At 38.6% G+C, this 26,153-nt stretch overlaps 4 protein-coding genes across 5 annotated transcripts; 1 reads left to right on the top strand and 3 right to left on the bottom strand.

Moving 5' to 3' along the window:
* Positions 1-145: 145 nt before the first annotated feature.
* On the bottom strand, positions 146-6,445 carry theg (theg spermatid protein). The gene is made up of 8 exons (XM_035951574.2): positions 6,307-6,445; positions 5,224-5,457; positions 4,404-4,479; positions 4,254-4,315; positions 4,095-4,152; positions 3,365-3,491; positions 1,692-1,851; positions 146-828 (listed from the first exon to the last, which is right to left on the bottom strand). Exons 3-8 carry the CDS (start codon positions 4,463-4,465, stop codon positions 587-589), a joined length of 711 nt encoding a protein of 236 aa, XP_035807467.1. The 5' UTR covers positions 4,466-4,479; positions 5,224-5,457; positions 6,307-6,445; the 3' UTR covers positions 146-586.
* Positions 5,573-14,180, bottom strand: LOC111573447 (SH2 domain-containing adapter protein F-like). 2 transcript variants are annotated; one of them, XM_023277612.3, is made up of 8 exons: positions 13,991-14,180; positions 12,511-12,706; positions 12,276-12,377; positions 11,934-12,096; positions 10,824-11,081; positions 10,560-10,728; positions 9,118-9,237; positions 5,573-6,735 (listed from the first exon to the last, which is right to left on the bottom strand). In XM_023277612.3, the coding sequence occupies exons 2-8, from the start codon at positions 12,700-12,702 to the stop codon at positions 6,549-6,551; spliced, it is 1,191 nt and encodes a 396-aa protein (XP_023133380.1). In that variant the 5' UTR covers positions 12,703-12,706; positions 13,991-14,180; the 3' UTR covers positions 5,573-6,548. The 2 variants fall into 2 exon arrangements, with proteins under 2 accessions (XP_023133380.1, XP_035807466.1); XM_035951573.2 differs by having other exon boundaries at positions 12,457-12,706; positions 13,991-14,179.
* Positions 14,181-15,651: 1,471 nt separating this feature from the next.
* On the bottom strand, positions 15,652-20,626 carry yju2 (YJU2 splicing factor homolog). Its single transcript, XM_023277634.3, has 8 exons — positions 20,487-20,626; positions 20,071-20,171; positions 19,114-19,258; positions 18,843-18,977; positions 18,578-18,759; positions 17,658-17,808; positions 16,283-16,454; positions 15,652-16,109 (listed from the first exon to the last, which is right to left on the bottom strand). The coding sequence occupies exons 1-8, from the start codon at positions 20,508-20,510 to the stop codon at positions 15,988-15,990; spliced, it is 1,032 nt and encodes a 343-aa protein (XP_023133402.1). The 5' UTR covers positions 20,511-20,626; the 3' UTR covers positions 15,652-15,987.
* Positions 20,627-23,953: 3,327 nt separating this feature from the next.
* LOC111573467 (cocaine- and amphetamine-regulated transcript protein-like) lies at positions 23,954-25,871 on the top strand. The gene is made up of 3 exons (XM_023277643.3): positions 23,954-24,169; positions 24,376-24,456; positions 25,405-25,871. Exons 1-3 carry the CDS (start codon positions 24,038-24,040, stop codon positions 25,510-25,512), a joined length of 321 nt encoding a protein of 106 aa, XP_023133411.1. The 5' UTR covers positions 23,954-24,037; the 3' UTR covers positions 25,513-25,871.
* The last annotated feature ends 282 nt before the right edge of the window (positions 25,872-26,153 follow it).

Below are 26,153 nucleotides of genomic sequence, written 5' to 3'. Positions count from 1 at the left end.
ACAAAACAAAAAAACAAACAAAAAAAAGCTGTTTTAAAAATAGTAAGTTGCTCTTTTGCAGCCTTTGATTGTAAAATTGCCATTTTTACTGTATTTGAATATATATATGTGTGTATATATATATATATATATATATATATATATATACAGATTTTCTCTGTTTAGTTAAATTACAGATATTTAGCAAAATAACAGGAAAATGTATGCATTTATATGTTCATTAACGGTACGTAATGTCCATATTTACAGGTATAAATCAGCTTAATATCTCTATTTTCTAACTATCTTACAGATATTTGCCATTTTTCTGTTTTTAGTTTTTGAATGTCACAGTATTCCAGCATTTTTAAAAACATACCTTGCTGCCAGATTGTTACCATTCTTTACAGGTTTTTCTTTTCATTTTTTTCTACATTGAAGGTCATAAACAGTAGGATGATGCTGCACTGTTACCCATGAGTGAAGCAAATAACAGGTGTGTGTCATAAATGCCCACAGAAAAACCTTTATCATGATGACACTTGCTTGGGGAAAATGAGAACAAGCAACACTTTGGGGGGGGCAGATGTTTCTGGTGTCATTCGTTCTACTTTGAGCTACATTTGCGAGGCAGCGGCAGACAGAGCTCCTGTATCCGAGGAGAGGGGCTGGCAGAGCGGGCGGCCCGGCTAACAACGTACGGGTCGTACCCCTCAAACAGAGCCTTCCTGTCTTTGGGACTGGACAGATGGAGAAGTCTCTGGCTGGCGGCGTGGCTTCTCGCTGCTTTGGAAACAGGCCAGCACACTGAGCGCTCTCCTTTAAACTTGGGGTGGTCGTGCTTCGGGGCTGGAAAGACAAAAGCAATCATGCTGACCAGCAAGACTGTTGAGATGCCGCTGGATCCCAGATCAGTCGGCGACCAGAGCCTGTATCTATACATAACCATTAAATAAAACAGTTGACCTCATTCAGATACCTTGGACTTCATATTGACACAGGTTGCCACCGTTTCTTCCAAAATCCATCAGCGCTTTCACTTCCTACGTAGATTACATTTATTCAGGGTTTACAAAAACATGATGTTACTCTTTTACAGAGCAACAACTGCATCCATTATTCGATATAGTATCACCAGCAGGTCTGGGAATATTACTGTCAAATCTCAGATACAGAAGATAATAAAAACAGCAGGTAAGATTATGGGTCACATTCCTCTTAACCCCCAGGAGCTTTTTAACCCGGTGGTCATTTCATTCACTGGTGAAAACCATTTTAACAGACAGCTCCCATATCCTACATACAGAATACACACTGTTGAACTCAGGGAGGAGGTATTGGTCCCTCTCTGTAAATAAAATAAGTACAAACATTCATTTGTACCTCTGTCAAGTTCATCAGTGAACAAACATGTAAGATTGGTGGCAATCGCTTCTTGGCATTTTATGACGACTTTATATAAGCTAACATTTCCTTTTTCTCTTCACTTTTTGCACATTGAATGTGTTTTACTCTGTTTTTCCTGTCTTGGTTGGTTTTTATTGTCTCTAAATTTCTGTTCTGTGCTTGTCTTGTTGTTTTTATGGTCTTATGCCCTGAATATTTTTACTGCCAAATTTCTCCCGTGGGAGACAAATAGAGAACTTTGACTTGACTTTGACTTGAAGTAAAGCAATGCGACGTAACATTGCATTATGGGAGGGCAGACTCACTTGCAAGTAGTTCAATGTGCGCAGATGCTCTGGAGGGCAGGTGGTTCGTGGGTACAGGTTTAGATTTGGGGCTGGATCCCTCAAGAATTTGCTTTTTCTTTGGCTGGGCAAGCTGGCAAATCCTTGAAGTGGCGACTGCAGTCAGCGTCCCTCTGCTCAGCTACAATCATATTTCAGGTCATGAATGAGATCATGTAGAAACACAAAAAAACATAATGTGAGTTAAGTACCAATCACACATCTTAGGCTGAAATTTTTCAGATGTCTACTGCTAGCACCATTATGATCTTCACGTGCTTTAAAGTCATTCTCTGACAGGCATGTCTCCTCAGGGTGAATGGTATTTACTTTGGTGACTTTTAAGTTTATTGAAAATATACACAGATTTATCTATATTTATATAATAGATTTATAAGTCGTACTTTAGAAGAACAATTATATTCTGAAAAGTGCTAAATTTCAAGGTCCTAACCTGTCAAGGATTAAACAAGAAATGTCTTAGGACTTACAGTGATTAAAGGGATTACAGAAAACAGTAAAGTTCCGACTTTATTCAGTATCTACTGGGCACTGTTTGGTTTGTTTCTTATACAGAAGAATCATCCCGTCTCCCGTCGCACTACCAGCATTTGTCAGCAAGCATGAATGGATTCCTTTGGGGGCGTCTCTGCTTCCTCAGGCCAAAAACAACAGTTCCAAAGAAATATCAGGCGCTGACAACTTTACAAGCCGCTACATGTGACTGATAGATTAAATGAGTCCAGTTCTAAGACACAGATGTCAAACAGAGCATGTTCTGTCTAAACTCTGGCCCAGGTGAATGTATTCTAATATGCAGGGGGTGTCTTTATTTAGATTAATACCTGTTTTCTCATTAATAAGCACAGAATTCCAAATTTTGACCCAATACTTTATCTCAAAAACTTTACCCTATTAGCACTTGTGACTTACTTTTTCTTTACTAGTGGTACATATTAGGCAAAGGCTTGTTCATTTTATTCCAAAAGCATTTTTCTTGTAGATCAGTGTGTTTAATAAATGTTGCTATGCTGACAGACTCATTCAGATTTGCTACCATGACTGTAGACTCCCAGTGTTGCTAAATTGGTTTAGTGCTAATATCTCAGAGAATGAGACTGCCATTTTGTTAAGAGTCTATCATATTTTACTAATGTGCAAGTCTGTCAACACTTTTAAGATAACAGTCTGTGTGCTTAATCTTGTGCTGAAGTTGAGGTTTTACCATCATGTACACAGTCAGGTATCAGAAAGACAAACGTAAAACTTTTGTTTCGGCTTCCGCACACAGTCCAACGACATTCACGGTAAATGAAGTGGTGATTCAGAAACCACAGTATGAACCTTCATGGTCTCTGTGTTAGCTCCAGCTCCCCACTGTGACATTACAGAATACATTGGGTGTACATGGATGGATGAACAAAAACTACAAAACAGATGCTTTCAGGAAAATGAAACAATAGGATCTGTCAGTAGAGACAAGTGATAAAACGGATGCTATAAAACCAACTTGACTTTAAGTTCAGCTTACTGACACCCTGAGCTGTTTTTTTTTTTTTTGATTGTGGAGTTTACAAAACCTTTGAACACTAGCAGCTTTCTCATGATCTACCACACATTCAGCATTTTGTCAGGAAATGCCGTGTGTTACTCACTGGCAGCGGAAGTGGGTGGTCTGGCTGCCAGCCAGCTGCAGGGGCCCGAGATCGAGCCAGGCGGCACAACCGCTGGGATGGAACGGCCCGGAGAGCCCATTCACTCACCTCCCATATGGGGGAAACCCTGAGAGAAGACAGGACATTACACTGTTGTCTGCTTTTAGATGTGAGAAACAGATTAAAAATAAGCCACAGTTCATTAGAAAAGGAGGATAAAGGCAGAGGAAAGAGGAAGGAAGAGGGCAGGATGGTACGCAAGATGAAAAAAAATATGAAGAGGTTAGAAAAATGTGACAAGTAGAAGATCCTAAAGGTGGCATTTGAAGTTTTCTTTTGTTTACACTGACAGCTCACCAGAAACATGTTTTTTTCCCTTTTTTCCCCCTACCTACACATCAGTTTAATAATGTAAAAACGCAAGCAGGAGTGTGACTCAGGCAAACCAAACCGGTCCTGCCTCATAAAACAATTCTCTGAAGCGCTACTTGTAAACAAAATCTCAGCAGGATACTTTTATTGAGTTGATTTCCCTCTTGATGTCAGTGTTACGAGATTTCTTACTTGTGGCTCTAATTTACTTCTAGTAATTTACTTCTAAAATACAACAGATCAGTGACAGGATGAAGAAGAACTAGGAAGCATATGTGCAGTTCATCTAATTTTTCCAAAGCGGACACAGTAAAGAAACAAAACACACTTTAAAAATGAGCTAATCCATTATATTTACGTGTCTTGAGTGTAGAATTTTTTGCTTCTACACAAGGCCGACCAGCGAGGGGTTAACTCTGTGGGAGATAAAAAAAATTTTTAAAAAAATTCTGTTCAGTATTTTTAAAAAAGTAGGTTTGTAAATACATAATTAGTAGAAAAAGACTGAAGGATGTGCCGATTTTGGTGGTGGATCCAGTCCTCTCTGGTGGCAGCTCATCCAGCCAGTAAACAGAGCGACTGGGAAAACAGAAAAGAGGCCAATTCAGACCAAGACGGGGACCCAAAAACAGAGAAAGAAGGGTAGTGAGGCGACAGTCTGGCCTACCGGTCTGGATATTTGAGTCTGTTTGGTTTGGGCTGAGCGAGCAGCTGCGTCTGAGTTGCCATGGAAACGCCGGAAGCTAATGGGAGAACAAATTGTCATGTTATTGCAGAAAGAATATGCAGAAGTTATTACAGTGACACAGAAATTCACAAACACGTCAGCTCACTTTTACATCTGAGGCAGTGCAGTTGAAGATAATGTGGGTTCAAATGTTACATCTGATGGCAGCCGGTTGATGAGATGTTTTAAAGTTTCCATTCAAGCTAAAGCTGAAATCCTTGACAGAATGCGCATGGGCTACTTTAATAATTTATCCTTCCTGTGCTGAATTGGATATAAGAAACTTGCATGATGTGGAAAAGTCAAAGACATAAATTCAGAATAGAGCCAAGTGTGCATGTTTTATTTTCTTTTTGTTTAGCAGAAAATCCACACAAAAACAAAAACCCGAGAATATTTCTATGAATTATGGTGTGTTTTGTTGTTTATCGTGCAAAAGTTAAGACTATTCTCCATACCAATGTCAAAATATGATTTCACCCTTTTTTTTTCTATCTAATATCACTGTGAACTCAGTATCTCTGGAAACTAAACTGTTGGTCAGACAAAAAAACTCATTTTCCCTACTTTTTTATTACTTATTGAATGAAGTTTTCCCTATTTGTACTACAACCTAAAATGCACTTATGAAACAGTAGGACTAGCAGGAACAACCACACAGTTCTACAACTACCCATCACGGTAGAACAAGGTAACGGCTGATTACATGATTTTAATTTCAAACTGCTCGTTTTGGTTAGCTTAATGCTTCAGTTTTTACCTGCCCTTTACCCTGCAGTGGCTTCTTCTCTTTGATGACACCGACACCTGCTGGTTGCTATGGTATCAGGTGACAAAACACCAGAGATCGTCTGTGTGCAGAGCAAGACAGGACATCCAAATCCTCCCTCCTGCTGCTCTTATGCATTTCTTAATAACATAACAGCGATAAGGCGAGGTTAGAAACGTCTGCTCTGTGTTGAAAAGTCTCCTTTTCTGTGTTGGTATTGTGATCCTGAAACAAAGTAAAAGAAATTTGTACACTGTAAAGTTTGCAGAAAAAGGGGTAGAGTGAACTCTCTTTTCTAACGTGATTAATTACAAAATCAAATTACACACTACTCAGACAGTTTGAAAACAGACAACACCTTTATTTTCAACAGACATTTAAAATCTTATAAAACAGCACAGTAAATAAACTACCAAAGCTTCTTTAATAGTCATAATCACAAAGCCACAAGCTTTCAGTATAATACTGTAGTTATTACTCTCTAAACTAGTATTGCAGGAGTTTGTTATTGTGTGACGTTAACAAGTCATGTCCGTGTTGACATGAAACTGTCACTTTGTGTTGTTCACACATTAACATGATGAAATGAGAACACTGCAGGGCACAGCATCATAGAACATTCACAGGCCTCTGGAACACAGAGAGGAAAAACCCCAGAAGCAGGGGTTAAACATGTAGTGTTTGGTTCAGATAGTAACACTTAAAGGATACTAACAGTGTTGTTTGTAGTCGCAGCGCCATTTAAAATGCATTTTCAACCACCTACGTTTAGTTTAAATCCCCACACCCAACCTCAACTGTTTTGTTTGAGCTTTTTCCTAAAATTCACATGAAAATAGCTGCTAAAAACAACACCATTATGATCATTTAAGTGACTTGGTAGTACACTCTACCTTATGAAAGTAATAGAGACAAATCTCCATGCAATATAATATAAATTCTACTGTCTCAAAACACCTCAAGACTAGAGTTTGTCCTTTTCTCTTTGACCTAAAAGCTACCAATCTTATGATCAATGATGGCTGATTTTCAGGAGTCCGTGGCATTAAAATACAGGGATTTCAGTGATGATACCTTTTCACAGGCGCATGTTCATGAGGCACTGAGCTCTCTTGTTAAGCTGCCAGTGTAGTTACCGGGATCACAGGGGAAAAAAGGTAAAGGAAAACACGGTATCAAACAGTCCAAATCTCTTTTACGCAGTGCAGGTAGAATGGCAGTGAGAAAGCATGTAGGAAAGAGGCAGAAGTAGGTAAATGTTGAGTATATATGGTATTCAGTAGCACCAGCAGAAACGGTGTGTGTGTGTGTCAGTGTCAGAGGGTCTGCACTATGACGGGATACAGTAGGGACATGTGCTCGGCTCCTCTGATCGGCAGCTTGTGTGTGGTGTAGTAGTGGATGACCTCTGGGATGGTGGAGAAGGGAGGGCTGTTCTCTCCGAGCACGTAGCGCCCGTCTGCAGACTGGGCGAACTTCATGTGCATGAAGCCTTTGCAGCTCCTGAGAAAGATGAGAAGAGATGGGACAGATGAGTCCGTGCTCGTCCAACTGGAGTGTGAATTGCAGGATTTACAGAAGAAGGCTGAAAGTGCATCTATGAGAGTCACAAACACCTTGATGTCTTCGCAAGTTCACACACAAATTTATATGCAGTTTTTCTCACTTTTTTGCTCCACATTAAGTTTTGCTAAATTAAAATAAAAAAAAAAAATCAATAACATAAGAAACTCTAAAAAGAAAGAGCTGTAAAGGGGTCTCTAAAGTAGGGAGTTGTCATTTAAAAAATAATTAGCATTTGCACTCATCACTTTGAAATAAATTTGTTCAGTTTTCCAATATTTTTGCAAGGGAGTTTCCACTTTTATCCCATCTCATAATGAGCCCCAACAGGTCTTTAACAGAACTAGAATCTCAAAGAGCTGAATTATAAACTTTGCATATTTAAGACACGGTTTACTTCTCAAAAAACTTCAAGATTCACTCCATCATACAGGCATAAATGCATAAAAATACTCTGCTTTGAATAATATTTCTTCCTCATTGTATAGTTTATTCTAATATTTTCTATTTCAAAGGTTTAAATTCTCAAAACAACACAGGCTGTACTTCAGCAAAAGTCCATTCTGATTGTATGTTCAATGCAGGCATCATGCTTGGACCAGAACTGTCTTTAAAGTAGGTGTAACACAAGGACAACACTATAAAACTCCTAAAATCTTAAGGAAGCAGAAAGAAAGTTGCTATCTTCTGACAAACTCTGACCATGCATCATTCTGCACAGTAAAGCTTGAATGTAAAGTAAAGGGGGACTTCCACTCAAAATAAACACTGCTGAGGCATTCCTGTGCCTTAGGAGTGAAGACACTACACATGAATCTTTAGTTTAAAATAGCTGTGATGCATCTTTCTCTTCCTTGTACTAGTTGTCTTTGCTCTTTCTAAAAGATCTTGCTGGGGTCCTACATGACTGTAGTTTGGATGTGAGCATACGTCTTCTGAAATGTGTTTTGAATTGTGCTCCAAGTATTCTAAATGTAATATCTGGTTACTTAAATATTCCCAAAGCTTTGCACCACATCAAATAGCCTTTTCTAGCAGACAGAATACACTCATGTGCATCACTTAACCAAGGTATAGGACTTTAATTACATGATACTGAGTTACTGTAACATCATGTGTCCATAGTGCTACACTTAGGTCATCTACTAATATGTGAGTGAGTGAGTGTCATTTGCTGAAGAAAGTCTCGGAATGCAGCTGAAAGCACCCAAAACAGCATATTAAGTAGATTTATATTGAGAATATTGCATGCCCAAGGCTAAAAGTTAGTCTCCTCATTTGAATTGCTTTAAAATATAGCCTAACAGTTGCAGCTGTTGTATTCAGTCACTGCAGCTACAGATGTGCTTTTGAAAAACATTTAACACTGGAAATGCTTCATATGGAAACAATCTATTTCTAAATAATTTGTGTCCCTCTGTGTATCATTTTATCCTCCATTTGTAACTTATTTTTTATATATAATTTGGATTTTGTTTCAACACTTTAATGACACATGGCTCTTCTTCTGTGCAGCTGGGTTTGACTAGCGGTTAAACACATGAAAAATGTGTCCTACATGTTTACTTCTAGTGAAAAACTTGAGCACTTCTCAGGACCTTGATAAATGTTGGCTCTTCACTGGAAGTGAGCACAGAAATTGTATGAAGACCTTGCGCTGATTATCTACAGTTGTACACATGGGCTTTCAGCTGGGTGCTATCCAAAGAAATCACTGTTTCCCCCTCATTGCTTCAAAAGAGCGCAGATGTGAGGTTAGGGGCAATTCCCACCATGCAGACGATCTCTTTGAAAACAGCTGCTTTCATGCTGGTTATCATAGAGGCTCAAAACACACACACGCAGAGAGAAAAATGGGGGTGGGGGTCGGAAACAGCAGCATAAATTAGGTGACTGGGTGGGAACAGAGACAATTAAAAAAGCGGTGAACAATTGAAAGTTGCCTGAAGGCTCGAGTCTGAGAAGATTCTCTTCACCACCCACAGACCAGAACAATACCCAAATGAGGGAGAAACTGGATCAGATAATTTTGGAAACAGCACAGTGCGGTGCAGTACACAAGGGGAAGAAATCCCCTTTAAGAGGCTGAATATTTCAAATGAAGACAACATGAAGATGATGTGAGTTTTGCAATTCAGTGTAGCTTATCGTTAAAGACATACAGAGATAGGCTATACAAGGACTGAAACACTACTACTGGTATCGACATGGAAGAAGCCCAGCTGATTAAAGATGATCTAAAGTGGCAATTAGTGGACAAACATGGTGTATGAATGATATCTGCAGGGCAGCTGAGGTGAGACTGTGAGCAGAAGTGTTTACCTGAGGGAGAGCGAGTAGTCGTTCCGGCAGGTCTGGCTGTTCCTCACCAGATAGGAGTTCTCCTTGCACAGAGTCAGCAGACTTTCTGCCTCCGAGCGGCTCAGAGCTCCATGGTACCATCTGCAGGCGATTAAGAGGAAACATGACAGCAAAACGCATGATTTAATTATAGTCACATACTGTAATGAGGTTTCTTCTGATGTTTAAGTTTGTAGAAGCAGGTGTCGGGTTGAGTCTGTGAATATGTGTGCTTTTCTTACACTTGTCTAAAATACCAAAACACAAAATACAGCTATCAACACTTAGAGATTATAGATATATAAATATCCAGCAAAGGATGTGTAGATGTTTTACTGTCTTCTATTACTTGCAGCCCGTCAGAGTTGCTCTTTGTCATTGTTTTGAGAAACATCTGGCAAAAGAATTTCCCGGAGGCTGAACAAACGTTCACCTTATCTTATCAATGATTAATTGTTTCAGTATTTTTTAAATCAAAATTGCCCAGAATTCAGTGAATTCAGCAACTCAAATGTAAATGTCTGCTTGTTTTCCCAGACAATCAACTGAATATTTTTGGGTCCTAGACTGCTGGTTTGATAAAACAACACATTTCAATACAGAAGAACTGCAATAGTTGTTGTCATTACTTTCTGACTTATTTTTATAAACTACATGATCACTAAACAAACTAATCAGTACACAAATAAACAGCACATGCAAGTGGCTGGTGCTGTTTTTCACCTGAAAGCAGATCAAACTGTCTGGGGTTTGTAAGCTGAAAGTTGCACACAGTCCATTTTCAGACCTCTGAATCACTGACCGCATTTATTCGGTGATTCAAACACATCTGGTGTTGTGTAGATGTTGACCTTTACATGTTGTCATATTGCAGCATGAAAGCAGTGATTAATATGTAAAGTGAAATGACGGTAATTTTTCCTAAAAATGTGCCTAATACTGCTGTCAGTACAATGACCTCCCTTAAATTTCAATCATCTTAGGTTAATTTTTGTGGTGAAGGAAACAGCTCGATAACAAACATGTATGTAAACAGCGACTGAAGGTGATGTGACCAGAGAGTTAATTGCTTGTCATTTACGTGACTCACACATAATTAAACACAACTAGAGGCATGGAATAAAATGAAGACTGGATATGTGCAAGTCTTTATTTTTAACTTATTACTGCACTTCACATATTTTTAAAATTATTTTCTGGACTGGTATTATTCTTTATGAATTTTTTGTCTCATTTTATTATTTTTAATTGATTGTATTTTTATTTTGAACCTGTTTTTACCAAATCAGAAGAAGGACGTTTTGAAGTGAGTTGACCATGTGAAACTGGAAGTCCTTGTTTTGCAAGAAAAACAATTTTTAGTAGAAAAGGAAAAAAAAAACATTTGAAACATTAGCACTATAACTAAACAGACGTCTACTTACACTTGCTTTTCCAGAGGCAGATATGGATCCACTCTCTCTCCCAGGAGAGGAGGAGTGTCTCCAACAAGACGGAGTGTAGTCGAGTCTGATGTAGATGTAGTTCCTGTTTTGGTAAGCCTGGTTTCTGTCTGAGCTCGAGAGCGCTCCCTTTCTGCTCCTTCAAACTGAACTACAGCCAAAAAGAGAGAAAAAAAAAACAAGTTTGTTCAAAGATGTCCCAGACAGTTGTAGTACAGAACTATAATACTAGGAAAACTGATTTACCTGCTAGAGCTTTGGAGATGTTGTCCTTCTTCCACTCCCACGGCTGGTCATATTCGTCGGCCGGCCTCTCATCATCCTGAGGCAGCCTGCTCTCCCTGCTGTCTATCAGACCCAGGCAACCCTCAGCCTTCTGAGTTTGCTGTTGTGCTGGTAGAGCAGCTCGATGGTGGGGACGAGTCCTCTCTTCATACGGGTTATCGTATAACTGGCCTCCATCCCCGCTGCCAGACCTGTTAGTCATCATGCTGTGCTGCAGTTCTAAACAGTCAACATAGAAAGTAAAAAACTTTTCGGCAGAATTTAAGACACAGGCATGAAAACAGCATGACTATTTTAATCCAAACATACAGCCAGAAAATCTACATTCGAAGCACTAACGCATCTACAAATCAAATTTAATCAGCCAAGTTGGTGAAGTATTTTTTATGCTGGTCTGTTAAGAATTTTCTTTTTAAAATCTTTATGTAAGGTTGTTATTTATTCAGGCAAAAAATATTTCTCAATTCTAAAGTTTTCCAACACATGAAACAGTATCTCACAGAAGCACTGGCTGTTGACCAGCTAATGCTGACTCATAGTCTTCTTTTCCCTTTTCTTAGTATCTGTTTGTGTTTTTTGGGATGTATGTAAAATGCTGCTACAACCTTCAAATTTCCAATAACCTGCTTTATCATACAACAAATTGAGACAAAGGCTGTTATTTTTGGTTCCCCTCCTGTGCTGACATCAGCTGGTAATGTGGCCCATTTGTAGCTCATGTCCCCTGGCCGTGACAGTGTGATCCATGCTTTTATATAATCCAGTACAGATGCTGCGTGAAGCACTTGCAATTGCACATCTGTGGCTCACACTGAGTGACTCATTTTGCTCCAGTAGGTTCAAATGTTTGCATGACAGAGCATTCTGAGTCACCATGAAAAAACACATGACGTCACCAAATAATGAACGATTAAATATGTTGGCAACTAATTTGGTCATCAAATGTAATCAATGGTCGGTCAAGTGTAAGTACCTGAAGGTAGCTGTATTGTTTGATCCTCTGTATACTGTAACTAACACTTTTTACTAAAAGTCAATGAACTTGGAAAAGATAAAGATGTCATAATAAACCTGAAATAATCCGCTGGGCCTCAAATGGCTCCATGTAGCTGCAACAGTCTGTTGGTGCAGATTTTGGCTCCCAGTTTGGCCTAGCTTGCGGGTCTGGACGTGCATCAAATGGATCAGAGTAGTCTGTGTCACTGTCTGATGCAGCTGGTGCAGACGGAATTACCTTGATAGGGACACAGCAACAAAAGACATTATACAAATGAGGTGTGATAACACAAAGGATGTATTTGTGTGTAGAAATATAACAAGGATTTTGAGTGTAAGTGAGTAAAAACAAAAGGAATGAGAAACAACATCAAAAATGGCGCAAAAAATGAAGCACAAGACAGAAATAATGCTTACAGGTTCTTCTTGAACAGTCACCGGACTCAGAGGGATTTTACAACGACCAAATTCCTGAGAATCCACTTTTATCAGTCTGTGTTTTGGAGACACGACTTTCACCTGCACACATAAACTCGATTATCACCTAATAATTAAACAACTGAACTATTGCACGATTGCATAATCATGCATGTCATACCTCCACACCATTAGGCAGCACTGAACCAAAAGCAGGAAAAGAAGGAAGGCTCACTGTAGCACTACATGAGGTGAAACCGCCATTCTGATGCTCCTTCTCAGAGTGTTGGTACGGGTCCTCAAAATCCAGCTCCTTCTGAGCTCTATAGGCCCTCAAAATCTCACTCTCAGTGTAGTCTGGCCTCGGGGGCTGTGGAGGATCACGCCTGCTGCCAAAGTTTAGGTAGTCCTTCAGCCACTTTGCCATGGATCTGTGAATGAAGTGGTAAACAGATTAGAGTATATAGTGTTGAAATCAGGGCTTGGAAAGAAAGCTAGGTAGTGCATTTGAGCAGTTTTTAACTATCAAATGGATCAGCTGTTAACTAATTTAATAATCCAGTAATCAGACTGGGTAATTTTGTAAGGGGAAAAGGGTCTAAATTCTGATTACAGCTTCTGAAATGGTATATTTTCTGTTTTCTTTATTCAACTATGACAGTAATCTAAGTATCTTTGGGTTGTACACAAAAGAAAACATTTGAGAACATCATGCTGTGCTTTGGAAAACATTTTTTCCCATTTTATGACATTTATAGACCAATAAATAGTTAATTGATAGAGAAACTAGTCTGTGGATTTGTTGACAATAAAAATAGTTGTTTGTTGCAGCCATATAATACCACAATAATTAGTTTTAAACATTTAGCCATTAAGCTAATAATTTTCTTTGATAGATGGATCGATAGATGGTTATTGATTCCCATAGTGAAACTGCAGTGTTGCAGGAACAATGTACAGATGACAACACACAAGACTTACATTGACCTGACATGAGGTGCCTATAAAAATCAAAAATATCAACATATATGCATAAGAACTACTGTGAGATTTAGAACCAAATAAGCTAGAACTCTTTCACTTAATTTGTTTATACCTTAGTGGTTAAGTTTGATCAGTTTCTGGTGTTGTAGGACTCACTGATGTCAATCTTGGGATTAATAAAAACTGTATCTTATACTGCAGATGCCAAACATCAGCTTCACAGACGTAAACAGCTTTGTACACATTGAATTGGACATATTTGTTTTTAAACCTCCTGAAGAGGTATTATTAGTTAGGTGTACTCAACAGGTCCAGTGGGATTAACTACCATTTTCAACCTCATACGGTTGCCTTCTATAGTTTTCAGTCCAGGCCGAAGCACTGATTATATGGGTTAGTTAACGCTAACCAGCTAACTAAACAAATCTCAGGGACAATTGACAATAGCTACCTAGCATTAAGGGGTAAATTAAGGGGGTTTCAGTAAATCACTTCTTCATAACAGTGGATTAAGGGTAAAATTTCCTCTCTAACTACCAGCACTGGACTAAATAGTACACAATCTTTGTGGTTGTTTTTTTTTTTACTTAAAAACTGAGCATTTAAAGTAGTGAGCCTTGTTATTGGTGGTCGCCGCTCTCTAAATATGTCCAAGCTAACTTAGCTAACTTAGCTGTATGCCAGCTAACGTCGCAGCGTCCTAACTGTTAACGTTACTTCTCTGTGCTCACCCTCTTTTCTTTACATTGACGGTTACCCGTTCCAGTTATGCCTTTCTGGTTACCATCCGGCGTTTCGTATCGATGCTGTCGGGCCCAAAAAAAAATCAAGCGTAAATAGTCCCGAAATTTGCCTCTAAGCCAAGCAGGTCAGCCAGCTAACGTTAGCCGGACCGGAGCAGACGGTCTATTCCGACACAACACTCACTGGCACGGCGGTCTGCCTTAAAGGGGAGTGGCCGCACATTTTTGTTGTGTCGACATTAAAAGAAAGAAATGGTGAGCTGCCTAATCCACACATGTAATCCTTTTGTCTCACACATGCAGCTCCAGTGTTGTGAACAAAGACATTATTTGTACACCGTTAAAATCATTTTACATTTAATGTAATCAAAGTCAACAAACGATATTTAAAGGTTTTCTTATAAGATCAGCCTCTGATTGAAGGATAATAGGAGGAATAAGATGATGGAAAGTTCATCAGTGAACTAAAATCATATTTCATCCTGCAGCAGCTGATGTAAACACGCATGAGCTGCACAATATGCCAATAATGTCAAATTACATTCATTCCTCATATTTTACAGAGACTTTACTATACACAGTATTTTTCTTCTTATATTTTAACCAAAAAAATATTTTCACTTTTGTAACTTTAAATCTTTATGGGGGAAAACTGTATTAGAAAAATGGGGATTCTGTGAACAAACTAATAAATAACCTCAACAGAAACAAAATCACCTGCAACAGACCTACAGCCAACCATCTGCAACCACATAATTGCTGCCCTGGTCTCCACCTGTGGATTTTGAAAGGTAATCTCCAAATACACATAAAGCTTCACTTCACTATTTCTAACAGTCAAATAACATGTCAGCCTCCACTGCAGATTCTGGCACCAGGTGTCGTGTGGAGCTCCACCTCATTGCTCAGTGACAATCCTGCATCCGCTACCTCCGCCTGCAGATTCTGGCATAAAGTAGAAGCTCAAATCTCCACCAACATACTTCTGCCAGAATCCTGCAGTCACCACCTGCGGACAAAGCTTCAAACTCCTCACTCCAACCTGCAGCCTCCTGCTTCACCTGCAGATTGTGGCAGACAGCTGTCAGACACCACCTGAACAATTTCCTGTATTTATTAGCATGTTTAGACTCCAAGGTGATCATCCGTAAGAGCTGGAACTTTTCGCTACTGGACAGATTTCCTCTTTGCTTCATTTCTGGCTAGCTTAGGCCACAACCATTTCCTGTATTTGTGATATGCAGCTTCAGATATACTGGAATACTTTGCATTGCAAGTACAAAATAGCATCAAGTGGAAACACTCATGTACAGTACTCAGTACAAGTAGTTAAAAATGTACTTAGGTATTTGAGAAAATGCCCTTAAACTACGAACCAATACATTTTCGCAGGTGCATTACCGCATGAAAATCAAACATTTACTGTCCCAAAAAGACCAGAATTGCATTAACGCTAGAAAACGCCAACCCTCGTCGATGCTTTCCGATGAGCTCAAGTACCCAGATTAGTTTGTATTTAACACATGCTTACATTCTTGCTTTTATAATTGAAATATTTTCTGATCATAAAAGAAAGGTTGATATGAGCAGTACAAAATTTACAATGCTAAAATGTAAGAAACATGTTAAAGATGCAAGCAATCAAAATGTCAGGTGCAAAGTATTGAACAGAGTTTAATAAACACTGAAATATACAGCTGATATTGTCACAGGGCAAATTTACCTCACATAAACTCCAACATATTTTTCTAGGTTAAGGTCTCAAGAAGAACAGGTGCCTTCTTCAGTGGATGCACTAAAATTGCTCTTGTTTTACTGGATTTTGGATCTCTGCTAACAACCACCCACCAACACACACAGCCACCCACTAACTGGTTTATGCACGATTTCATTTTCTGTACAATATTACAAAAAGGGCCATATCATTATGTTCCTTTCTGCACCACTTATACAATTATGTGTCAGTCACGCATTTCATCTTCTTCTCATTCGCTGTCATTGCTGTCACTGTCTGAATACGCCCCCAGCAGGCTGAGAGATGACGAGCCATTTTGTGTGGCGACGGGTTTAGAAGTATTTGCGGAGTCGGCTGTCGATGCTTTTGAGTCTGTAAAACAAGATAAAGAAAGACTGTGCCTGAGAATCAAAAGCGAACTTTTCATTAAGAACATGAACCAAAAGGACCATTAAATATAAATTTAAGTGAAATAAAGTACATAATGCCTGAGACTTCAAAACAATCAGATAATTTCTAAACTGTACTAGATACTGATGTGTTACCTCTCTGAGAGGTGGGAGCAGCAGCCGTCACTACAGGACTGGGTTTGCTGACGGTCACTGCTGGTTTCTTTCGTACGACCAGGGAGCCGAGTGCTCCCCCGCCGCCCAGAGTCCCGACACTCCTCTCCCAGCTCTCCGTCTTGGCCCTCTTCACTCCTGCAGCTGAGGCTCCCTGTAGAAACACAGCATAAGACAATCTACTATTTCTTGCTCATAGTATGGCTGCTGTTTTTTTTTTTTTTTTTTTTTTAGTATTTGCCTGATTTGTCAGAGTACAGGGAAGGAAAGGCTACTTTTTAAGACATTTTAAACATTTTGAACAACATATAAGACCAATTTATAAAAATCATAGACCTTGCAATACGATGCTATTAACAACTAACATGCTGTATCTTAGAGTATGAAATAATGTAAGAAAACCAAATGAAAGCTTTAAGGATAGAACAAGTGACCAGCCCGTTGTTTAATTCATGCTGCAAGGTTGGTTTTTTTTGTCCCTCATCGTGTGTAAAAAATACAAAATATATCCCTATAGTGAGCAAAAAGTTATTATTTATGAGCTTTGTATGAAATCGTGTCTGTATTTTTCAACGATAACCACTCAGTGTAGTTGTTAGTGGTGAACTCTGTTGCCCTCACACGCTCTTTAAATTACTCATATTTACAGAACATGATGCATGCAATCCAGCATTATGACTAATAAAGTTGGACACTATGACACAGGGACAATCTGATGGCTATAGGATCTTCAATATGTCCAAACAGAATTTAAAACTAAATTCAACTGATCAGACATAATCGACTTTTGGCAGTATATTTGCTGCTGAAAGTCTGTAACAAAAGACAAAAATTTGTTTCCTCTGAGAAGCGTTCTCCAAGGATTTCCGATCTGTCAGCGTATTACAACGGAAAGGGGAGGAAAGTGGTAAATGTGATTGACCATGATTGCCAAACCCTCTAACATGCCTGACTACAGTGTATAATAATGTGCTCTTTCTGATCCCACCTGACATCCAAGGGGTCACCTGACCACAAAAATACCCAAGTAAGCTTGGCACAAGCACACTGAGCAGGACTACACTTGACTGTGATCTGTTAGGTGAAAGAAAACAGAGTCCAGTATATTTATCACAAAGCCTCAGGCTTGTGGCAAAAGACAATTGGCAAATCTAAAGTCCAAAAGAAGCTTGTGTAGTTTTAATCATTTTCAAATATTACAGGAATTATAGGAACCAAAAATTGCAGTCAAAGTTAGATGAAGAGTTCCAGGTGTCATGACCAAAATATTGAGGATTATATTCAAAGAACTTTGACAAATGTATTTGTATATGACATTTGAACCCCATCACTCTTTAATGTGAGTAGTTATACATACCTGTACCTCTGGTGGTTTGTCAGTAGTGAGTATATCTGTTGGTTTGTCTGAGCTGGACTTCATTGATTTTGTGCTGCTGCTCTCCTCTTCTTTTTCTGAATCAGAGTCAGAGTCTCTGAGTCTTTTCACAAGGGCTCGGTCCAACATCTCTCTGTAAAACAAGCCACACAATTTAATGACTAATTCTCAGAATGTACACAGAACACATGACAAAAAAACTCATTTAAATACATACACCAATCAGCCACAACATTATGACCACTGACAGGTGAAGTGAATAACATCGATCATCTTCTTATAATGCAATGTTCTGCTGGGAAGCCTTGAGTCCTGACATTCATGTGGATGTTTGACATGTACCACACATCTAAACATTGTTGGTCAAACGATCCCCAATCCCCTACCCTCCCATGGCAACAGCAGTCCTTGATGCCAGTTTCCACTCTCAGCAGGACAATGCACCCCGACACACTGCAAAAACTCCTCAGGAGTGGCCCAGGGAACACGACAGAGCTAAGGTGTTCAACTGGGTTCCCCACACCCCAGATCCAAATCTTTTTGCACATCTGTGGAATGTGCCAGGATAAGCCTGATCTAGGAAGGTCCCACCCTGCAACCCCCAGAATTCACTGCCACCATCCCAGTGCCACAAGACATCCCCAGAGGTCCTGTGTCCATGTCCCACTGGCTCTGAGGAGTTTTAGCAGGATAAAGGAGACCAACACAGTATTAGGCAGGTGATCATAATGTTATGCCTGATCGGTGTATGTGGAGGTTAAAGTTTCTATTTGTCCATGCATTTAACACTTTTTTTACTGTCTGTCAAAGAATATTTTCACTTAATTGTGCAGCAGACTTGACATAATACCATTAAACATTTGCTTCACTGCTCATTTTTTGTGTGAAATTTCCACACTCACTTTGTTTCACGTTCATCCTCCTCTTTCTCCCTTTCCCTCTCTCTCTTCTCCAACTCTCTGTACTGGCTGATCATTCCCTCGTAGTCCACCTGAGCCTGCCTCTGGTTCAGCTCCTTCAGCTCCTGGAGGTTTTCCAGGACCTCCATCTCCATCTTTGAATCCTTTGTACGGTTCTCCAACACCTGGTGGAGAATTGGGCAACTGTCAATGCTTTATTCCTATTGAGAATTAAAGTAAATAACCAATAAATAACTTAAACGCTGACCTTCATGGGGTTGTTTAGTTCTTCTTCTTCTCTCTCCTGCTGGATTCTCTTCTCCTCCTCCTCAATAAGTTTCTCTGCCTGGAAGTTTCGTGTTGCACCGTGCTCCATCGCATAGTCTGTGTTCTCTGGGTCAGTCTATAAACCCAACAACAGACATTAAAATGTGAGATATTGTTTTATGTATAACATCAAAGATGTCTTTTCCAGAAAACAGCAAAAACAGAATCACAAATTCTAACAATCCTGTCATAATCAGAGCATTCACTCTCACCTTAAATGTAATTTCAGCAAGACACCGAGTACATTTGATGTAGAAACGGAAGATTGGCAGTCCCATGTACAACTCATTCTGAACAGTCTCTTTACGTGCGTTGAACTTTTTCCCCTTGTAGATGTACTCACCGCATGTTTTACACCTGAAAATGAGAAGAAAAGCAATGCTGATGACACTATAGCAACAGGACTCACAGGCAAAAAAGCCTATTCTTTCCTTCAAATGAAACAAACCAACCAAGAGCTGGAGCTAATCTTAATACACGACACCCAGTACTCTCTGAAAAACAGTACTGAGGTTTTTTCCACATGTCAGCACCAATATTCAACCCCAAACATCACAGCGAGCAAAAGACACAGCTTGTAAGCCAAAATCACAACACACCTTTCTTGGCGCATGGTCCATGAGCGTCTCCAAACAGAGACAGTCGAAGCATTTCCACATGGAGCAACAGCAACAACTTGATTAATGAGTTTCAATTATAAACTATTGCTCACATGAAAACAGGACCAACCAGAATCTAATGGCAAGTTCTACTGTGGACTTGACTCGCAGACACATGAGCGATCACACAGAGTCACAGTTTATCAGCTAAAGTTAAATATTTTGTTACATCTTGGCTGTCCTCAGGTTGAGTCATTCAATTTCAAATTCACTGTTAAAGAAATTAACTTGGCGATTAGTTATTTGGACACTTTGGTCAGCTGCTATGAGTTTAGTTTTAGTCTGTTATTACATTATTATGTATAAAACATCACTTGTTGTCTTGTCAAATCTCGCGTGAATGACAAATATCGCGTGTGTACTGCTGTTCTCTCCGGTATTTAGGCCGAATGAGTGATCTATGTCTGAACGACCAGAATGCCGTCAATTTAACAGATGGATGAAGTCAACGATGTTCCTCGCCCCATCTCTGAAAAGGGCAACTGACAGAAAGTGGTGAGACAGACATACCTCATATTGAATGGAGCCATCAATCGGACCACATACTGACGATCTTTGGGGAGTTTGAGCTTTGGGATTTTTGATGGATCGAAATCCGGAGGGTAGTATTTCTGTGGGGAGAAAAGCACGTGAAGTTAGCTGCGGAATAGCCTGAATATAAAGCAAAGATAGCAGTAACGTAGAGACATGTGAACAACACAATTTGTAAGCTTTGAAGCTAACATTTGTATATATTTGTAAGCCCTGGTGAGAGTTATTATCAAAGCTACCTATTTGCTTCTAGCTTAGCTGCAGGAAAACTGCTAAAACACATCAGTTAGCTCCAATGCTAACGTTAGTTTTATAAGTTTCTTAAGCACTTACGATGTGGCTAACTATTTAAATTACATCAAAATTAAACTTCTCGTTGGCGTTCATATACTTACATTCAATACTTTTCTTTCGGACATTGTTGCTTTGGCTGGAAATGAGCCGTTGAGAAAGAAACGTTAGAATAAACGGACTGAGCTAAATATAAAAACACTGCTAGTATGTTGCACGGTAAACTTCCGGATGCAACACTTAGGTTCCGTTCCTTCAAACCGTGCTGCTGCCCCCGAGCGGAAAAGGTCGGTTCCTACAACAACAGTGACCATTTCTATAAAGGCAGATATGTAGGCCATAAAACACAACTAAGACAGGATAAAAGTGATAATTATTGCAACTAAAACACAAAAAGTTATTAAACAAATCCAGTATTATCTCTATGTGCGTTTTCTGTTCAGATGTGCAGCTTCTCCTCTGACAATGTTGGAAAAATCTAATCAAATGTGTCACTATTTAGGCAATTTGAGCCATGTGTTTACTTATGCTTTATAAACATGTGGAAATGTATAATCACATAAGCTACATATAATGATTGTAAATGACCAGAAAGTTGAAAATCGTAATATATAAAAATAGATGAAAGCAAAGTTTGGTCAAAAGAGATCCAGGGAATCCTCAGTTTTCAAGTATATTTTTTCTAGGGTCAAGCGTTAGTTCCACATTATTCAGGTTGATCTCCATAATTAAGAGTGCTGTGGGCTTTTGACCATTTACATAAGTTATGTTAAGGTTCATAATTTGTACAGTACCACTGTATGGTCTTTAGTTATAATGTTACATTTATTTGGTTATTCTCCAAATTAAATAACACTGTAGGGCTTCAGCTTTAATATATATTACAGCCAGGTAAAGTAGTATTTCATATCATTTTTCTTTTTAGGGTTTCAATTCTTAATATAGAAATTACTCAGGTAAAATCGCACCTTAAATAACACGATAGATCATCTTATTTCATGGCATGCTTAGGACCATTTAGCCCAATATGACATTTGTTTTATTGTAAAGCACTTTGTAGCATTGTTTTTTTTTAAAGATGCTATACAAATTAAGTTAATATTGCCATTATTGTTAAAACAATAGTGAGGCTAAACAGAGATTGTATGATGTCTAGGAAATTATGACACATTAGTAGGATTGTGACACACAGTGGGCAGGGTAAAGTATGTATTAAGTAAGTAAGTATTAATGCATTCTGTGACTATTTTAGATGCTTTTGAGACCAGCTTGGTTTGTTTGTGTTTTCTGTGTAGTGCAATAAACTTATGAGTGGACCAAAGATCACTGCCTCTGCTCGTTTTCCTCTCCTCAAGTGCATTAGAATAATTTTGAATAATTCAGTGACTGTGGTGGTCATAAAAATTCTGCATCACTATTGATATTCTGGAGGATGGTAAACATACAGTGGCCTAATTTTCATAAGCAAGCGCCTCTATGTGAGCTGTGTAGGCAATCTGACTTATGTTCTAAGTCTTAATGAAAAAAGAATCACATTACAGCTTGTATTTTACTTTGACAGTGTGACAAAATAATACTGCAAGAATCCCATTTAACATTATCATATAAATCAGACAAAAGTGACAATATATACACATGAAAGAGGTAGGTAATGAAGCAAAACAAAGGAACAGTACTAGTTTAGAATGTGATTGGAAATACTGGTGTATATACATTGTGTGTTGCTGACAAAAGATGCACCAAAGCAGTTCATGCTATGAAAGTCCAAACCAGAGAGGGAATATTAATATATGCTGCAGCTATAATATGTTTTAGGTTAGGACAGCCTCTCCTTACTGAGGAAGCGTGAACCAACAACCAGCTGTCGAGAGAAGTAAAGAAACTGGATCCCCTCAGCGAAGCGACAGAGTTGCTATGGAAATCATTCTGGAGAATGACGATCTGCATTTAAAAGGAAGTATTGATCATTTTAAAATGTTAACCCAGTAGCCTCGTCTTAAAAAAAAAAAAATCACCTTTGCATATGTTCTTATTTTGGTAAAAATCCATTTTTTCACACTCATTTATAACATCACATGTTGTATTATATTCCAGCACTCATTAAAGCTAAAGCACATTTACAATGACTGAAATATCCAGATTCAGTCTAATATTATTAATTTGCTGCATTTTGCATTGAATGTAAAATTCCATCTTCATTGTGGGTAATTTTATGCACATTATACACAATGAAAGGTGGATGATTCCCCTTTATTTCACACTATCTGCTATGTGCAGTACTTTGCAGATGCTTTACACACTGTAGATGTTTAGAATTCAAACCAGATTCAAACATACAACCAGGCTCTTAAAGAATAATCTTCAGCAAGCAGACGGAGTGGAGCTGCAGCAGATGGTGGGCCTCCACGCAGCCCTGGTCTCTGGAGACACTGAGATCACAGACGCACTGTGGCAAATTCTCTAAGATATCTGGAGCAACCTACCTGCCAAGTAGCTTGAAAAACTGCACCCAAGAGAAATGATGCTGCTTTACAGGCAAGTAGTGCATAGATTTGTGTCTGTATACATTCTTTTATGTCCTTGTTACATCTTCAAGAAGAAGTGATCAGTAATGGCACCACAATGCTTCTGTCATGTCAGTATCATATAATGTTTTTCAATTTCATTGTATAGATATGCTAAAATACCCTGCTTCTGTGCATACACAAAGATACTTAAACACCAAAAACACCATCTTCTTAATCTTTTCATTGCTTTAATCCAATCTGAATGAGTCATAAACTTCATATATTGACTACTGCCCTGCTTTTAATCTATTTTTCAGGAGACAGAAGATGGCATGGAGGATGAATGGCCTCTCAGGGGTGATTGGTCAGTGATGTGGGGTCTCTGACATGTTTAAACAAAAGCCTGTCAGCCAGGCGTGTACCTTCGAGGGTTAAGGTTAGTACCACAAAAGGAAATTGGATCTTGATAACAGATTGGGGTCAGTGTGGGTTAACCTGAGGTCTGACTTTGGCTTTATTGAACAGCGGCGACATAAGAGGATAGGCGAATTAGACGAGCACAAAAAAAAAACATTAACAAATAAGAATTTTTATTTGATATTTTAGAATAAAAACCTTCATCTGGGTTTGACAGATCCACATTCACAGCTGAGGCTTTTACGTGTTTGTGGTGACTCTGATTCTGACACATCAAACTGAATCATCAGTGACTCACATATATGTTTGAGTGAAAAGGCTCAGTCTGCGCACAATAGGCCACAGATTAGGTTAAAAAATATATAATAAAAAAAGACATTTTTGGTGAGGAATCACTGGGATCTATGGCACATTTAGCAAACTGGAATAAAAACCATCAAGGAAAGGAGTTTGATTCCTATTCAGCCTATAGAACAAGCAAGTTTTTATCAAACATAAACACACCTTTAACCATCAATCCTTAACCTTCCTGTTATAAACACAAAGGTGCTGAGGAGTGCCACACATGTCAAAGTGTCCATGAATATTTCAGAGGCTGGCTGATGTCAACAGCATCTGTAGAGCCCCTATAAAGGGAGCTTCTCTGGACAGGAGACCCTCAGACCCTCCAGGAAGCTTTTTTCCTCTACAAGAAGAAGAGAAGGATTCCTCCTGTTTGTCATTTCAGCACCATGGTCAGCGCACGGACTCTCCTAGCGGTCACCTGCTGCTGCGCGTACCTGTGGCTCGTTCGTGCGGAGGACTCCTCACTGGAGACGCGCTCGTTGGATTTCCCACTGAAAAACCAGCAAGAGAAAGACCTGGTGGGTGTAATTTATTTAGAAAAGCGATATTGTTTTGCAAATTTGTTTGCGGTCACAAACGGTGGAGACTTTAGAGAAATTCCGTTGCCAAAACTTCACATAACTACATGAATAATTTGTCCGCAACACAGACTGATTTTGTCAGGGTTTTCCCATTGAGAATCTAGTTTTATCTGCTTAACTTTACGCATTTCTTTTCTATGCAGATTGATGCTTTGCAAGAGGTTTTGGAGAAGCTGAGGAGCAAAGAGATGCCCTTAGAGAAAAAGCTCGGCTGGTTGCCATCGGTAAGTAAGCAAAATAAGAAATATTAAAACACCTTAAACGTGTTTTTGTGAACATTTCAGGACGGCGAGGTCAGGAGACTGGAGAAAAAAAAAAAAAAGAAAACTCTTGCAGCAAGGGTGCCAGAAAAATATGTTAAAAACGAGAGAATACTGTAACTTTCAAAAACTGTCAAAACAGTGACAATAGCGGCAAGTATCTGTAAAATAACTGTTTTAGCTAAATACATTAAATGTGTATACATTGTTAAAGACCATTTTTAACGTTTGTATAATTACAGATATTTAATGTGAATGATATGTACGATTTTGACCTTTTTTATACAGTCAACATGTACATTAGATACAATTAAAATGATTTTTTTGGTAATTTAACTAAATATTACTAGATCTGGAATTTAACAACTCAGCAAAAATCTGTTTAAAAAATATTTGCCATTTTTCAATCGCGAATATACACAAATGTTCTTTCAAATAACGGCAAATAGCTGTAAAATGTTTTTTTTCTGATTTACATACAGTAAAAATAACGTAATTTACAGTCAGACGTTGAAAACACACATACACAGCTAATTACCATGAATAAAAACAAACAATTCGAACATTATTTACAACTTTGGACAGTTTTTTTAAACAATTAAGAGTAAATGAATACTTATTTTGTAATTTTACTGTGTTATCTCTAAATAAACATATCAGGAGAAATGTGTAAAATAAATGAATTGTTTAAAAAAAGCTCTCTGTTGAAAACTGTTATAAACTTTCTTTTTTCACGGTGTTTTTTGTTGTTGTTTTTTAGATTTGCTATTATATACAAATGGAGACACGTTTTTGAGAGTTTTTTGTTGGTTAAAAACCCTGCATTCCATTTTAGGATTTTATTTTATTGTATAAATGTGTAAGTTTTCTCTATATGAGTTTACAGTTTAATAACTGATGCTGTCATTTCAGTGTGACGCAGGAGAGCCGTGCGCCGTGCGCAAAGGTGCGCGTATCGGCACACTGTGCAGCTGCCCTCGAGGGACTTCCTGTAACTTCTATGTCCTCAAATGTTTGTAAAAAAAATAAATAAATAAATAAATAAAAAAAGGAACAGGAGTGCAAGAAGTGACAGAAGAGTGAAAGGGTTTAAAGTTGTAAAAACTTAAGAATGTGAAATATGCCAGGGAGGACTGCTACTGTTGTTATTCTCTGTAGAAAAAATACGATGTAAAATGTGACATTTTACTTTTAGTCTAAAAATCGACTGTTCTGAATGTTCTCTGATCGTGCAGGAGGAGTAATACCGTGTGGCATCTTGTAGTTTCTGAATGTAGTTTTTGTCATAAATGCATTTTGTTCCTGTTTGTTGTTTCTGTTTCTGGAAAAACGATCTATTTGTAAGATGAAAAGGTTAATAAATCAGACTAACTTGTAAACTCTGTCGTGTGTGTCGTCTGTGCAGTTTTTTTTTTTTTTTTTTAAAGGTGGTCGATTCTAATAATTTATTCAACATACATCACCTATGAGCAGCTGGATTTCATTTCCCTTCAACATCACTTGTTGTAATTCGCTTTAGATTAAATTTCTGCACCAGACTTGAGGGAGGACGATTAATAACAATATACATCGATCCCTTCGCCACGTGTCATCAATAATTCAGCCTCTTCCTACACATCCACTGATGCACGGCTGCATTCCAGCGCAGCAGCTGTCATGTC

The sequence above is a fragment of the Amphiprion ocellaris genome, chromosome 20, assembly GCF_022539595.1.
Source record: "Amphiprion ocellaris isolate individual 3 ecotype Okinawa chromosome 20, ASM2253959v1, whole genome shotgun sequence".
Lineage (NCBI taxonomy): Eukaryota > Metazoa > Chordata > Actinopteri > Pomacentridae > Amphiprion > Amphiprion ocellaris.
The sequence above is the reverse complement of the archived record's forward strand: the minus strand, read 5'-3'. Positions and strand labels throughout refer to the sequence as shown.